Source organism: Azolla caroliniana, unplaced genomic scaffold, assembly GCF_043228905.1.
Source record: "Azolla caroliniana isolate FFs.n. ecotype wild unplaced genomic scaffold, voAzoCaro1.0.p SCAF_15, whole genome shotgun sequence".
NCBI classification, from domain to species: Eukaryota; Viridiplantae; Streptophyta; class Polypodiopsida; order Salviniales; family Salviniaceae; genus Azolla; species Azolla caroliniana.
Window position 1 is genome coordinate 16,287,039 of NW_028230450.1, and position 15,441 is coordinate 16,302,479.

Below are 15,441 nucleotides of genomic sequence, written 5' to 3' on the forward strand. Positions count from 1 at the left end.
CTCCTATCTATAGGTTTTTAGTTGCTTTTTTCTTTTCTTTTCTTTTCTTTTTAAATATATGTGAGGCGTTTTTTATATTACTATTTTTCCTCTGTCATCCCAAATTTGTCCTAAAAGACTTTTTGGGAGAGCTCTTGTTATCAGCTTTTTTATGCATCTTTTCTTTTGAAATTTGGATACCCGATGAAGAAGTCATGAGCTTTTTTTCTTTGCCTAAATTTTCATATCCACGTCTTGTTTTTTCTGCCTTTTTCCCTGCTTCTTATTTTCTCTTAATTTAGGTCACTATGTCTTCTTTGACATAGTGACCTAAATTCGTTCTTCCGAATGAAAATTTCAATTCTCCTAGAGAGATGCATAAAAAAAGTAGAGGAATTGTTCAAAGTTTGTTGTTATTTTGATAGCCTTTTTTCATAGGCTGACCATCCAGCTATGCGATACTCTTGAGCTTCATTTTCCCGACCTGACCTACTAGTCTCTCTTTTCCTCGAATAACTTTGGGTCCATTTTTCAGTCCAAAATTGGAGCATACTCTTTCGCGGATACCCATTGGGGACACATCTTCTACATCACAGGAAATTCTGACAACTCCACTTACTTACACATGGTGAGAACTACATTTTAAAATTGAGGCCTCTGATATGTATCTATTTGTCTCTTTTATCTATTTGTGCTTTAAACTCACTCACATAGGAGCTTGCACCTTCATCATGTGTGCATGTCATCCTCTTAGAAAAATCGGGCATAGTTGAGTGTCGCTCTACTAAACTATAGCCTTCAGTTCCTTCACTTGTGTTAGTTTGTTGCGACCCTGTGGCAAAGGCTTTTTCACACCTTCAGTGTTGTTTCCGATTGAGAGAGGTCTAACATACCTTTGCCAATGACAATGGAATCGGCAACGGTTTGGTTTTGGCTAAACCGGTTTGGTCTTGTCCACACCAAACCAGTTTGGATCAACCGTTTAAAACGGTTTGACGGCTCGGTTCAGGCTTGAGCTGAGCCGTTCTCAACTCCTACTTGCATTTAGAAAATCAAAGAGGAAAGGCCATCAAGAATTTGCAGAAGCCATGAGCTCAAAAAACAGGGTATATACTGGAGATGATTGTGGTTTGTGGGGATTCGTTGGATCTGACTTGGGCTTCAATTGCTGTTTGTGGGCGATTTGTTCGATCTGACTGACTTGGGATTCAAATTTCAATTGCTGTTTGTGGGCGATTGATTGGTGTCTCATATGCATTTGATTGAGCGGGGTCCGTCCTTGAATGGGGAGTGATTGATTAGCTGAGGAGGAGAGGGACTCACTCCATGGTGGCGGCCTCGGCCTCCAGAGGGACCAATGCCACTGCTTCTGCTTTCCTGCTTGCTGCGCTGCAGGGAGCAGAGGAGGAGGGGCAGAGATTAGATGGGCGCCGGCCTTTCGATGCACGCCGACTCACAATTAGCTTTTCCAGGTATTCACCCTTCATCGTCCATCTTATTCACAGCTTTCCCCAAATCGGTAGTCTTTTCCCTTCTATTTATCTATCCACACCATAGGAGCTTTGTTTCCAGATAAAGCATATCATTTTACCAGTGTATTGTGGTGGTTCTGTTTCCATTAAAACCATAGCGATTCACATACATCTCAAGAACTCAACCTACCCACATTCATCCAGTGGGACTTAGCATCACAATCTATATATTTAGGTCATGAATCCTAAGATTTTATGTCTCCATTATCACTTGGACACTATCTTTGTAGAAGCTTTTGCTAGAATTTCTGCTTCATAATTGATCGCTTTATTCATTTTTGTGAGATCTTCAAAGAAATAAAGATTAGTACATTGGTTGTTCTATCATTTGGTGAAGATTCAGCCCTAAATATTGGGATAGATTCTCTGGGAGTATTTCATTTTCTTGCACACCATTTGATGAAATCCATAGCATACTTTCTTGTCAATGGTTGCGTTGAAACATTACTTTGATCCAGGGAATGAAACTTAAACGTCTACATCTATAATGTAGTAAAACATATCGAGATTCATCGTTTCTCTTTCTCCTATCAGCATTTATTAGTTTAAGTGAGAAATGTATCATTTGTGCATACTATCAATAAATCATGGTGGAGTTCATAATCTAGAAAGTGTTGTCGCATGATCGGAGGGGTGATTACACTACTCCAACCTATCCCTTAAGAGTTTTTTATTTACTTCTTTTCTTTATTTGAAAGATAGTTTCACCTTACGAAGTATACATGAACTTTTAATACAGACAATATATTTTTTTCACCATTATAGATGAAATTATGGGCATTGGTTGGATATAATTAAAGAATCAATTGAAGTAGTAGACATGTAGGAGCTGAAATAAAGGTTACAAAAATATTGATTTATGCATTTGGTGCAGCAACTTTTCTAGACTCTACATCATTGACCTTTGGTACCCCTGAAAACTTGATTACTGTTCCTATACTGTTGAATGTTTACATGATTTTCTTTAAATCATTATCCAGAGAGGATGGTGTTGCAGAGGTCCAGCTGGGTCAGACTCATATAATGTGTGTTGTGAGCTGTGTATTAGTGCAGCCATTCCCTGATCGACACAATGAAGGCATTTTAGCTGTATATACAGAGTTTTCTCCAATGGCAGATCCAACATTTGAAGTTGGTCAGCTGGCAGAGGGTGCTGTGGAGCTTGGGCAAATCATCGATCGCGGATTGCGGTTTGTGGCTAGATCTATTTGTTTTTTCCCAAAGAAAAAGAAAGACTAGCTGCTTATTATCCTTTACTATCTGATGTGAATACAGGGAAAGCAGAGCAATAGACACGGAGTCGTTATGTGTTTTAGCAGGAAAGGCAGTCTGGTCTTTGCGTATTGATATTTGTATTCTCAACAATGGAGGGTTGGTGATTTATTAAGCACAAATCTTGAAGCAGTTCATAATCAAAATAGATGTCAAGCCAGCAATCTTTCTGTTGTGCATCTATAGGAATCTGGTAGATGCAGCAAATGTTGCTGCTTTAGCAGCGTTGCTGTCTTTTCGGAGACCTGAATGCACCATTGGAGGCCCTGGAGGTCAGGATATCATAGTTTATCCTCCAGAGGTTTGGCAATCATTTATGCGAGACATCTTGCTTTTTGTATTATACTCCATATTTCTCATAATCCTTTTCAGGTACGGGAACCTGTTCCATTAATTATCCACTTTCTGCCAGTTTCTGTGACATTCGGGCTCCTTGGTGATGGAGAAGTTGTGGTACCTTCTTCTTTTCTTGTCTTAACCCATACTCATGTATGTAATGGTCACATTTGACAATGTACAATATTGCAGGTCATGGACCCAACCTACCAAGAAGAACTGCTAATGAAAGGAAGGCTGACTGTTACTTTGAATGCACAAGGGGATATTTGTTCAATTCAAAAAGGAGGTGGAAGTGGGATGCTCTCGACTGATATCATGAGATGTTTACAAATCGCATCTACAAAGGTTGCAAATGTTACTGTAACATTAAAAAAGGCGGTGAGTAGTTCTTTTTTTCCTTGCTGGAAGCTGATTATTATTTAGTGATGTCTCTTTTTTATGTCTGAAGTCAGATTATTATTTAGTGATGGTGAATGTGGGTTGTATTACTCAAGCAAAAATCTTCACTTTTGGCATTCACCTGTCAACACTTTGATATGGATTGTCAATGTGGTCTATGATTGCTGCAATGTTGACACTCTATCAATGATCTGCAGAAGGCCTTAGGTGTCCCTCTTCTTGTGGTTGAGCTAATCCTTCTGGGCATGGCCAGCTTCTGTGGTGTGACAGGCAGTGTGTACAAGCCCCAGAACGTTAAACAGCTATTTAGGCCCTTTCCTACCTACCGTATCACAATTCCAGTGCTTTTCCCTGAATGAAAACCAGAAACAATGAAAAGGCTTACACCAATGTTGATTGTTCTGGAGAGGGATACAGAATGCTTCATTTCCACATTTCTGTTGTCAATGAGATGGTGACATTCATTATCCCTCAATAGTTATCAGACCTTTAGTTTAGGGTTGAGCTACCCTTGTGAATAGCTAATGTCAATCTAACAATCGTTTCGTAAAGAAGTAAAACATCGAGAAATTGATGAGGATACTTTCTGAGTGTTTTTTGCCTTCCATAAGTTTTAGATCGTGCAAGCTCTTTGAGGCTATAGCTCCAAACTGATCTTGAAACTGACTCAAAACCGTTTTTGAGGGTGGTGATTAACATCTTTACCCACAATTAGCTATGGCCCAATTAATAAGTTTTGAAAGTATGCTTAAAAAGTTTAGAAACTTCGATACAATACACAATTGATCCAAAGCTCAGTGTTTGCACCCATTTCTTTATTAATCTAACGAGAAACAAAAGATTACAAGAATAGTATGTTTTAGCCGGCCAATGCAAGTTTTGGAAACAAGCCCGAATGAGTGTCTCAACTAACTTGCTTTGTTGCTCAAAAACTATGGTTATTAATTTTCTCATGATTTTTCAGAAACCCTAACTTCTGGAATCAGTAATCAACATACAGACCAATGATCCACAGATCAACCCTAATTTTTTATTAGAAACCATCAAATTGGAAAATCCCAAAGTTCTGATCATTTAAAAAACAGCAGATTAGAAACTGTAATGTCTTATGAGACAATAGAAACCCTAAATTTTGTGATTGAGAAGTGTGAAGTCAGTTTTTGTTCGTAAGAAACAATTGTTGCAAATACGTTGGATGCTAAGATGTTCAAGAATAAAGCACAATATAAAAGGTATAACAATCAAAGAATGGAACTTGAAGGCGTTTTTCAATCAAAAGTGTTAAAAAGTAGAAAAAAGCAAGGCGTGGATACGAAATTTAGATAGATAAAAAAGCTCATAACTTCTTCATCCAATATCCAAATTTCAAAAGAAAATATGCATAAAAAAAGCTCACAATGAGAGGTTTCCAAAAATATCTGAATTACAAATTTGGGATTACAAAGGAGAAACAGTGATATAAAAAAGCAAGAATAACGCAACCAAAAAACTATAAATAGGAGGGTATTCTTAGCCATAAGGGGGGGGAGGGAGGAAGAATAAAAGGTCAACAAGAAGTGAGGAGAGTCTTAGTAGGAGGAAGAAGGGAAGTCTATTTTTCGTTTAGAGTAATATAAAGAAAAAAGGTTTATGTAGTTGGAGTTTAAGAAGCTTGTATTGTTCCTCCTATGGTATAATATAACATTCCTTTCTCTTCCTCTTCTCTTCTCTATCTCTATTCCAAGGAGGGTCGATTCTTTCCATATGAGAGGGCGTGTTGGTTCTTTCTGTACCATAGGGAAGGTAGATTCCATTCGTATCATTGGAAGGGCTTGTTTTTAGCCAATTTGCCTCTTCTTTTCTCTATCTCTCTTCCAAGGAGGGTCGATTCTTTCCATATCAGAGGGCGGGTTGATTCTTTCAGTACCATAGGGAAGGTAGATTCCATTCATATCATTGGAAGGGCTTGTTTTTAGACAATATGGCTTTTCAATTTGCTTTTGCAGGTGCTCGGATTCAAGATGTGGGAACTTTCTTGGCTGCCTTTGAACATCATGCAATATCAATAGGGAAGATGATCGATATCAAGAAGCTTCCTCTATTGGTGTCCACTTTTTATGGACGAGCAAGGGATTGGTGCGAGTCCTCGCAACCTAACCAACAAGTCAATTACCAACTGTTGGTGTAACAATTTAAAGCAAAGTATATTTGACGTCGTAATGCAACAGAAGTTGCGGGAAGAACTCTTTCGCTTGCGAATGTCCTCAACAACAAAGTACAACGATTATGAGTAGGAGTTTATTGACCTTTGGACTTCGTGACTCTGATTACATGGTGGAACAAAGGATGATTGATTTAAGATAGACCGCTTTAAAGCGGGATTAAGTCCGCACTTCGCATTGGAGACAATTCTAAAGAATCCTACAAGTTTCCAAGCTCTAGTGCAAACTTGTGCTGCGATAATTGGAGCTAATGTAATTGCATCTCCTATTCTTAGACAATCATCAATAGTACATGGAGGGCAAGTGTTTCCTGATGTTTTTGTGACATCTCCAACAACATATCAAACTAATGCCTTGGTAATGCAAGAAACTATTCTACCTAAAATAGAAGGAGATTTCTCAGAGCATGTAAATTGGCATTTAAATGAAGGTACGCAACAAATCTAATAAATGCAAGCAAATTTTAATGTAAGTCAAAGTCAAGATGCTCCAAAACCAAGGGGAGTGATCGTATACTATACATGTGGTGTTGAGGGACAAGGTGATTGGGATTAAGGCATGTATCAACTTCAGAGTAATCAAAACAACACTAACAACTTTAACCAGCTCAAGAACCATGTTGTAGGAAGGGAAAGTACTTTAGTGCAAATTCCAAGAATTCCCCATAAGGTAAATCTTCTTGACTTTGTGTTATGATATAACTGAAGATTGTGATGTTGCACTCACATTAAGACAACTAGTGCATCACATAAAAATAAAGAGTTGGAGGAGAGTCTAGTAACTCTCAACAAAAGAAGAAGGCTAAGGAGACTAATTTGGAGGATAGACCTAGAAAGAAACATTTGCGAAAATAGACCTAGTTGATCGAATATCCTTTCGATCTTTCACTTGCACAATTCTCACATAATGTAATGTCCTAATGCTTTTCCGCATACTCGATAGACGTCTCCATTCCTTTCGTAGTGATGGAGATAGTTAAAGTTGTGGCCAAGTGATGTGAGGTCCACTAGAGATTAGCTCTTGCTTGAGATTGAATGACTCCACACCTTTCTCCATCGGCTATCGTCAATTTTAATCTTTCTTCATGAATGCTTCTTTCTAGAATTATCCTCCAAATTAGTCTCCTTAGCCTTCTTCTTTTAGTAACTTCATCCAAACGCCGATTTACTTGCTCTAAGAAATCTCCTTTTATTTTAGGTAGAATAGTTTCTTGCATTACCAAGGCATTAGTTTGATATGTTGTTGGAGATGTCACAAAAACATCAAGAAACACTTGCCCTCCATGTACTATTGATGATTGTCTAAGAATAGGAGATGCAATTACATTAGCTCCAATTATCGCAGCTATCAAATCAGCTCCTACTTCTAGAACCTTGATTTGTTTATCGTAAGCTTGATAGGTTTGCACTAGATCTTGGAAAGTTGTAGGATTCTTTAGAATTGTCTCCAACACGAAGTGCGGACTTAATCCCGCTTTAAAGCGGTCTATCTTAAATCAATCATCCCACTCATAATCGTTGTACTTTGTTGTTGAGGACATTCGCAAGCGAAAGAGTTCTTCACGCACTTCCCGTGCATTACGACGTCAAATATATTTTGCTTTAAATTGTTGCACCAACAACTGGTAATTTATTTGCTGGTTAGGTAGCAAGGACTCATACCAATCCCTTGCTCCTCCATAAAAGGTGGCCACCAATAGAGGGAGTTTCTCGATATCTGCCATCTTCCCCATTCATATAGCATAATGTTCGAAGGCGGCCAAGAAAGCTCCCACATCTTGGACCCATCACCCACAAAAACAAATTGAAAAGCCATATTGGCTAAAAACAAGCCCTTCCAATGATACGGAAGGAATCTACCTCCTTATGATACTAAAAGAATTGACCCTCCATGGAGCGCCAAAATGATGAAGAGATATAAAGAAGAGGAAGAGAAAGGAATGTTATATTATACCAATAGGGGAACAATACAAGCTTCTTAGACTCCAACTAAAAACTCAACTACCGCCTTTTATTATTTCTATGACTTGAAATGAAAAATAGACCTCCCTCCTACCAAGACTCTTCTCACTTCTTGTTGACCCTATATTCTTCCTCCCCCCCCCTATGGCCAAGAATACCTTCCTATTTGTAGATTTTTGGTTGCGTTATTCTTGCTTCTTCTTTTTAGAATATACTCGAGTCCATAGTATGAACCATAGTGCCATACGTGCTTTCACATTCGAGTATGTTTCAATCATTTGAGTATGGTAAATACTATACTTTTATATTCATTATTTATTATAAGGTAAAACTTTCTTTAAAGTAAGAAAGTTAAGGTAAAAAACGTAAAAAAACATAAGTATGTTTTCATAACATATGCATTCGTTTGCAAAAGTATGAAAAAGAATGTTTGCAAATGCATTCGAGTATGTTGCGTACTATGCTCGAGTCTATGTGAGGCGTTTTTATACCACTTTTTCTCCTTTGTAATCCCAAATGAGTCATACAAGATAATATAACATAGGGATTTGCTCTCTCTTCATGATATTCTTTTGCCACAAAAAAAGATTCCCATTGAGATCCCAAATCACTCCCATACACAAGAACTCCCAAAATAGCAATTCTTCCATCATGAGCTAGCAGCCTCCACAAGATGCGAAATTATTGATTTCATGCCTCATTATTGTTATTAATATGAACACTCTTAATATTTTCCATGTTATATATTATCACTTGGATTCATGCCTGTCCACTTCAATTTTGGAACCATGTAATCACTCTGGACGGTTTTGATTGCATCATTAATAGTGCACATTCCTTTTTGTGATGGGAATAATGCTTTACATGATTGCAATTTAACTAAAGGTTTGGGAAATATTTAATATACAAATGAATGCTTTTTAGCCTCTTGGAATTTTCTTAATAGTTATTTCTTCCTGGTTCTTTTGATATTTTTCAACATTTTCTTCTAGGTGAATATCAAGCTTGTGGTGAAAGGACATCATGAAAAAATACCACAAATATTGGTCTGAGAACACTGCCTCTTATGAGACAGGCACTAAGTGGACAATATTGTCTTGTTCCAATAGCCCAATACACTAGTTACCTCTGTATGATAAAAGATGGTTTACTTGGCATAGCTAAAACATTAAGTTTTGTTAGTTTTCCAAAGACCAGATGCTGTGCATTGTTTTAACCCAGTTCTAATGGATAATTCCAAAAACCGTTTGTATACCGATTTCTGATAATAACAACTAGTGTGACATACATAACCTTACTGTCTCACACAAAGAAGAGCATTAAGGAATTCATCCTAAAACACACAAATTTACATACTGCAAAACTGCAACTATGTTTGTCGTGACTTGAGACAGGAGAAGAAAAATATTTACATCTTCAAAATTCTATTGGATGCTGGACTTTTTGACATGGAATAATTTGCACATGCATGTTATTAATTATTTGCATGAGATGATGATCACTTGTGCATAGTGTTTTTTATGAACTCAATGTAGGTGGAAGCCCATGAATTGGAAAGGGCTCAAAGGAAGATCATAAGGCATAGGGATACTTTTTGGATGGAAGAATTAGAAGTAGAGGAAAATACGTATGTAGAGAAAGAACACAATGTAGAATACGTAATCGAAAGCAGCACTTCAGGAAGCAGCGATGAATACTCTACAGATGAAGATCATAGTGCTCATCGATTTCCAAAATTGGATAAATCTGTAAAGCAGGATCACCTAAATCCTTTGATCCTGGGGAAGCCTTTAATTCAGGGTGCAATGAAAGCAAGGTATGTTATTTTTAAGCTCAATGGTTCATGCTGTTTCCAGTAAAAAAAAATTACTGGGCTAACAATGAATTGCTGTACAGTGTGAAAAATAGAAGAGCAGATCCAGAACCTGTATTAAGGTCATCCAGGGAAAGTTCGATTGGAGCTGCTCGAAACGTCATCGATGTTTCAGTCTTAGAGGTTGAGACTAAACTTGTTTCTCAGAAAATGGAGAAAATAGACATCGATGTGCTAAAAGAGGAAGAAGTGTTTAAAGGTATAATGGATGCAAGTGCTGTGAAAAAAAAGCCTGTTAGTCTGCTTGATGCTGTAAAACGCAACAACTTGAAGAAAAACAAAATATACAGTCAAAAGGACTAATTATAACTTGGTTGTGCTTATATAAGTCATCTGTATTGAACCCAAAAACAACTATGGAATACGATGAGATATATAGCATTTATAATCATGATGGTGAAGAGGGGGTTAGTTTTGTGCTGAAATGTATAAAGCTATGAGCTATAATTTTTATTGCATGCTACACCTTGCTGGATGGATGGCGTGATGGTTTTGTGTTATAATCAAAGGAGTTCCCATGAGGCTGTCGGTAAAAAAAAGGTGTTCTGATTCATCCATGCAGCAAGCTGCTGTGCATTGTGGCCAATAGCATCTCAACAGAAAGATAGATAGCTGGGCTGTTTTCTTTATCAATGGTGGCGGTTGTTGCCTATTTGTTCGTCGGAGATCCAAAATGATGTTCTTTCCTATTGTATGTACATAATATATGCACTGGGCTGTTGTCACATCTAGAGTTTTTGTAGGTTGTGGTCTACTTATGTTCATCTCATTCCGGTTTATGCCATTTAGATGTATTCTTCTCTTGTTGATCCTGCTTTGCAGTCTATAGTAGAATTTATTTGCTCTCTCATCAAATTTCAAACTATTGAGTATAATTTACTATTGGAGACTAAAACATAGTGAGTGGTTGAAGGACAACAATACAACCACACAATGTCATCGCCCCCATCATTCCTACTTATGCCACAATTCAATCAAGGTTACACAAATAGGCTCTTGGCTAGGACCTTTCTAAGTGGTTACAATAGATGGGCAATATCACTTTGTTGTTCATGTAGGCCTCAGCCTTGTGGACCATGACCTTATAAGCCTTTTGGGCCTCTTAAAATATGTAAAATTTTCTCACTTCTACCTCCAAGGATATAGATAGATAGATAGATACTTGGTCTTTTAAGCCTCTTAAACGACAATATACCGTTCTGCATTTCTTTCTTTCTCACTTTGTTTCTCTCCTAGAATATATATATACATATGGTAGCCACTGTGCATAATCCTTGCAATTGATGAATTCTTGTATACAATTTGCTGTCCTTTTGACTTGAGTGTAGAATGCCTGGTTTTGCAATATTCAAGTCACAATATAAAAGGGGAATACTTCACTTGCACTGCTTAACCATGTGAAAGATGTGCGCTAGCCAATAAGATTCCATAGTAAATGTAGGGCATTCCTTATGCCATTGACTTTCAGACTATCAATTTGTTCAGCAAATTGATATTTCATGATACTCCCGAACCATCTCTAGTCTGGCTTTCAAGCTATGCGTAATGCAAATTGAGCTTAAATGAAGGCATCAAGTTAGTGCAACAGATGCTATAACTGGTGGAAATTTTGTGAGATTACTTCAAGTTGGATAGACTAGGAGTACAGTATGGCTGACACCTTAGTGTTTGTATTTGGATTACACAGACAAAAGAAGATATTCTTCATTAGTAGAATTCTGCTTACACAACAAATGACTAGACTAAAAATATTACAATGGTTGTAGCCATGATGACCTTTGAAAACCACAACTAAGGGAAGTGACGACAAAATGACTAGACTAAAAATATTACAATGGCTGTAGCCATAATGACCTTTGAAAACCACAACTAAGGGAAGTGAAAGACTAAAAAGGAATACCATGAGACATTTTACATGTAATGAACATAGAAGTTTGTCCTCCATTCAAATATGACCATGACCTCCTGTTCACCAATGCAAACAATTTTGCTTTGCTTTCCTTTAACCTATTCTCCATGTTGGAGTAAAAATGTGGTGGGCCACCTTGGACCTTGTGCAACATTGAGTTTATGTATAAGCAATATTTAATTAATTTGCAGTTAATACTAATGCACCTATGTCACCACAATTAGTTAAACAAGGAAAGAGAAACACTGCGCGCACAAATACTTCATTGTCTGCACAAAATGCAAGTTCATTATGATTGAATAGACAGATTTTCTTAACTTATCTACTATCTGAATAACCTTAGGATAGCATGATTCATATGAGCCAGTCTCCTATCTTGTAAGTACTCAACATGTAAAGGCATTTACAGCCAGGTATCTCCATGATCACTCGAACTTCTTTATTGTTGCCATATCTGCAAGCATTTGCTCAATTTTTTCATCTGTTAATCCATCCTCGTCATCATCAGCTTTACTCCTTTTCTGAAAGGGAAATCCGAATAACACAGGGACAAATTTAGCTCAAAAGGGAATAATAATAATAATAATAACAACGATGTAACGTACAGCAAGTGAAGGAACCAATGCTTTGGCTTCTTCCAACGTGTCAGGACAGAGATTTCCGATGACACACACCTGTAGGAATTAATTTATCAGAAAAAGAAAGTCAAACAAAAACCATGCCTGCTTGAGAAAACGTCTAAAATGCATCACCTCGAACTCAGCAAGCTGATTCCTGCTGAGCACCCTATAACAGCCAAAGTTGTCAAGGTTTCAAGAAATAAACAGTGTAAACCCTCAGATGATTTTGGGGTGTCCATTCACAACAGAATATTTGAACTATGTCCACGACCATGAACATAATTCAATTTCTAATCTCTATATTTCTGAGAATCATCTACTGCATTGTATCATGTGCATTGTGATTAAATATTTGGGACTAATATTTTAGTTCATCTGTGAACAATGTTCAAACACAGTGGATACTCTCGAACTTGTTTCACTGCACTTGGATTTTGATAGCGGCTGAAACGCTTTACATACTGCAAAGATTTTTCAAAAACCCTGCAAAAAAAACAAAAATTATCATAATCAACTTACCCTAATGGTAATGTATTAGACTATCAAAGCAAGGTCTTGGATTCAAATACTCTTCACATATTTTTGTAGTAGTATATATGACTTTTCTAAACTACATGCCACATTGGTGCATCAAACTCATAGGCTCAGCCCCACATTTGACAAGTGTCATGTAAACACCCATGCATGTGCTATTCGAGAAGGTGACCTGGATCACGAAGGATGTGATGCCATGTAAGAAGACACTAGAACCCTTCGTGGGTAACCCTCATGTAATCTCCATTTTGAGAATTATCTCTTTCGAGGGAGCTCCTTTGAATAATCATGGCTCAAAACCCTGGCTCAAGGATAGAATTTGGTAGATACTGAAGTGGTATCTGGTATGGCTAAAGTTCTATGCAATAACTACTGAAGTGAATGAACTGAAGAACACTGCAAGAGAACTATGGAATATGCTGGTTGCTGAACAAACACAGCACTATTGAACATCTCATTTGGTTGCGGGTCATACTGGAGGAAAGCAGGCTTAAAGGGAAAACATTTTAATGCTATTCTGCAGCTTTCAAGAAGGCTTTCGATATAATACCAAGGGCAAAGTGATCAGAAAGGACGAAAAAACTTGGAGGTGCCAATATGCATGAGAGAAACAGTTACCTGCTTCTACTAGCTAATAAGCTGCAGGTTCAATAGAAAGACGCCTATTCTAGAGAAGCCATGAGGGCCATGGGACGGAAACAAGGATGCCCTCTACCACCTCCTCTATTCAGTCAACTGTTGAACAACTACAAGTGGTAAACCAAAAGGCCTTAGGAAAGCATGGGAAAAAAATATACGCCATTGGGCATCTCACAATATTGAAGAACCTCAAAAGATAAACATATAATCCAAAGTAAAATTATATAGTCACGTCAATCGCTTAAAGGTTAATGCTAAGACATAGTGCAAATCTAACTTCTTGAGCACACAGTGGCTAACTCCCACATCAAGCCAATAAAAGAGAAACTGAAACATCCCTGGTTGATAAGCAATGGTAGTCATCACACCAGATTCACTCAACACTGAGCTGCCCATAAGGATATCATAAAACAAGTATAAAAAAAACTATTCCAGCTCAAAACATACTGTGATACTTGAGATGTGGGATCATCAGACATCTGCTGGATCTGTTCATATTTCCGTTGCAAGATTACTGCCACTTCTGAATTCATCAGGCATTTGGCCTTCTCAAAATCTGTGAAAGAAAAGAAAGAGTATATTAGAAACAATGAGCTTACTATTTCCTATGAGACTGATTTATTATCTTTCAATCCTGGAATCTGCCAATAAAGCTCTTTCTCCAACCAAAAATCATGCTGAACAAATCTAAAGAAAAATGAACTAAGCTTAAGTTGAAGATGCTGGTCACTTGAAGTAGGAACAACAATTTCAAACAAACCAGAAAAGACAAGACAATTCATAGCACAATAAGTATCAATATTGATCATTATCCGCAAAGGGTCTTAAAGGTCTTCGATATGGGTTTGAAACATTCTTCTGCCCAACTTATATTGTAGGTTTGCACTTTTTGGAGGAAATACCACAGGAAACTTGGGCTTTTCAATTATGTATGTGTATGTAAAAGGTATGAGATTGCTCTTTTGACAAAGATGAGACGAACAGCTAGTATTATTTTCATTTTAGAGGTGATGGCATATCTTGTATGTCTTTTGTCATGTGCCTTTTGTGGGAGCACAGAGTATAATTGTATTTATGTAATATCTTCTTCATTACTTTCTCTTTGAGAGTTACCATCATACCCCATGGTTAATTCTGCATAGCTCTAAAATACTCATTTTCCAGCGCCAAAGGTGAAATCATATGGACAATGATGCGATAAGTTATCAAAACAGAAAACAGCAGCAGGACAGTAATTGGCTATGTTCTCACACACTAAAAATCTTGACTAAGTGATTGGATGAGGAAAAGATGACAAGATGATGGCACCTACAGGCAATGGTCTTGTATGCACACTTCATCTATCCCTACTCTTGCCGATGATCACATAAGTTCTCTTTGGAAAGGGTTTACCCAAGCAATGATGGGATAATTTCAATGCTTTGGGGCAAACAAAGACATAAAAGCAGGCTAATGTGCATGCGCATTAAACTATTAATCAAATTAACTGGTAATGGTTATAAGAATGTTTTGATACTAGTGAATGGTAATAGTTATGAGTATGTGTGTGTGTATGTACCTGGACCTAGCTTCAGCTCGGCCGCATCCTCCTCTTCCATGTGGGCAGCCATGTTTAAATTGGCAGAACAGCAGCAAAAAGGGGAGAAAGACGAAGAAACAGTGGCGGTATGAAGAACGACCAAAAAAGCAGAGAGAACAAGGAGATGGGCTGATTCCAGATGAAGCAAAAATAACCAGTATTACCCTACTCTCTTCTCCTCACCATTATGCTCTGTTCTGCTCTCCTCTGTTTTTCTCACGCTTCATGGCCGTCTCTGCTCTGTTTCTCCAAGCAAAAGGCTAAAAAACAGTGTTTTGAAGTTTCTGGACGAGTCCAAACCGGTTAAGCCTTAAGCCGTTTTGGAGTTTCCAAACTTCAACCATACCCGGTTCCTACACGGGTTAAGGCTTAACCGGTTCGGTTTGAGCCATCCCAAATAGAGCTCAAATTGGCTAAGCTCAAGCCTAAACCGAACCGCCAAACTGTTTTTAAATGGTTTAACGGTTCGGTTCAGGCTTGAGCTTAGCCATTGCCGATTCCTACGATGCTCATGGACAAGCTCGAAGTCTCGTCAGGGGGCTGCCCATCTGAATCCACTAGTGTTGGATCACATACTCGCAAACAATCAAAGAGTTTGTCAAAT

At 37.8% G+C, this 15,441-nt stretch overlaps 2 protein-coding genes across 3 annotated transcripts; one reads left to right on the forward strand and one right to left on the reverse strand.

Annotated features, from left to right (window-relative positions):
• Nucleotides 1-1,090: 1,090 nt before the first annotated feature.
• LOC147854825 (exosome complex component RRP45A-like) lies at nucleotides 1,091-10,161 on the forward strand. Of its 2 annotated transcripts, none has more exons than XM_087331231.1 (8): nucleotides 1,091-1,451; nucleotides 2,492-2,701; nucleotides 2,787-2,882; nucleotides 2,970-3,084; nucleotides 3,156-3,236; nucleotides 3,312-3,500; nucleotides 9,219-9,499; nucleotides 9,580-10,159. In XM_087331231.1, exons 1-8 carry the CDS (start codon nucleotides 1,306-1,308, stop codon nucleotides 9,857-9,859), a joined length of 1,398 nt encoding a protein of 465 aa, XP_087187357.1. In that variant the 5' UTR covers nucleotides 1,091-1,305; the 3' UTR covers nucleotides 9,860-10,159. The 2 variants fall into 2 exon arrangements, with proteins under 2 accessions (XP_087187357.1, XP_087187358.1); XM_087331232.1 differs by having other exon boundaries at nucleotides 1,092-1,451; nucleotides 2,629-2,701; nucleotides 9,580-10,161.
• A 1,565-nt stretch (nucleotides 10,162-11,726) lies between these two features.
• Nucleotides 11,727-15,055, reverse strand: NRPB4 (RNA polymerase II, Rpb4, core protein). Its single transcript, XM_087330861.1, has 6 exons — nucleotides 14,817-15,055; nucleotides 13,706-13,814; nucleotides 12,491-12,568; nucleotides 12,218-12,251; nucleotides 12,071-12,139; nucleotides 11,727-11,986 (listed from the first exon to the last, which is right to left on the reverse strand). The coding sequence occupies exons 1-6, from the start codon at nucleotides 14,866-14,868 to the stop codon at nucleotides 11,891-11,893; spliced, it is 438 nt and encodes a 145-aa protein (XP_087186987.1). The 5' UTR covers nucleotides 14,869-15,055; the 3' UTR covers nucleotides 11,727-11,890.
• Between the last annotated feature and the right edge of the window lie 386 nt (nucleotides 15,056-15,441).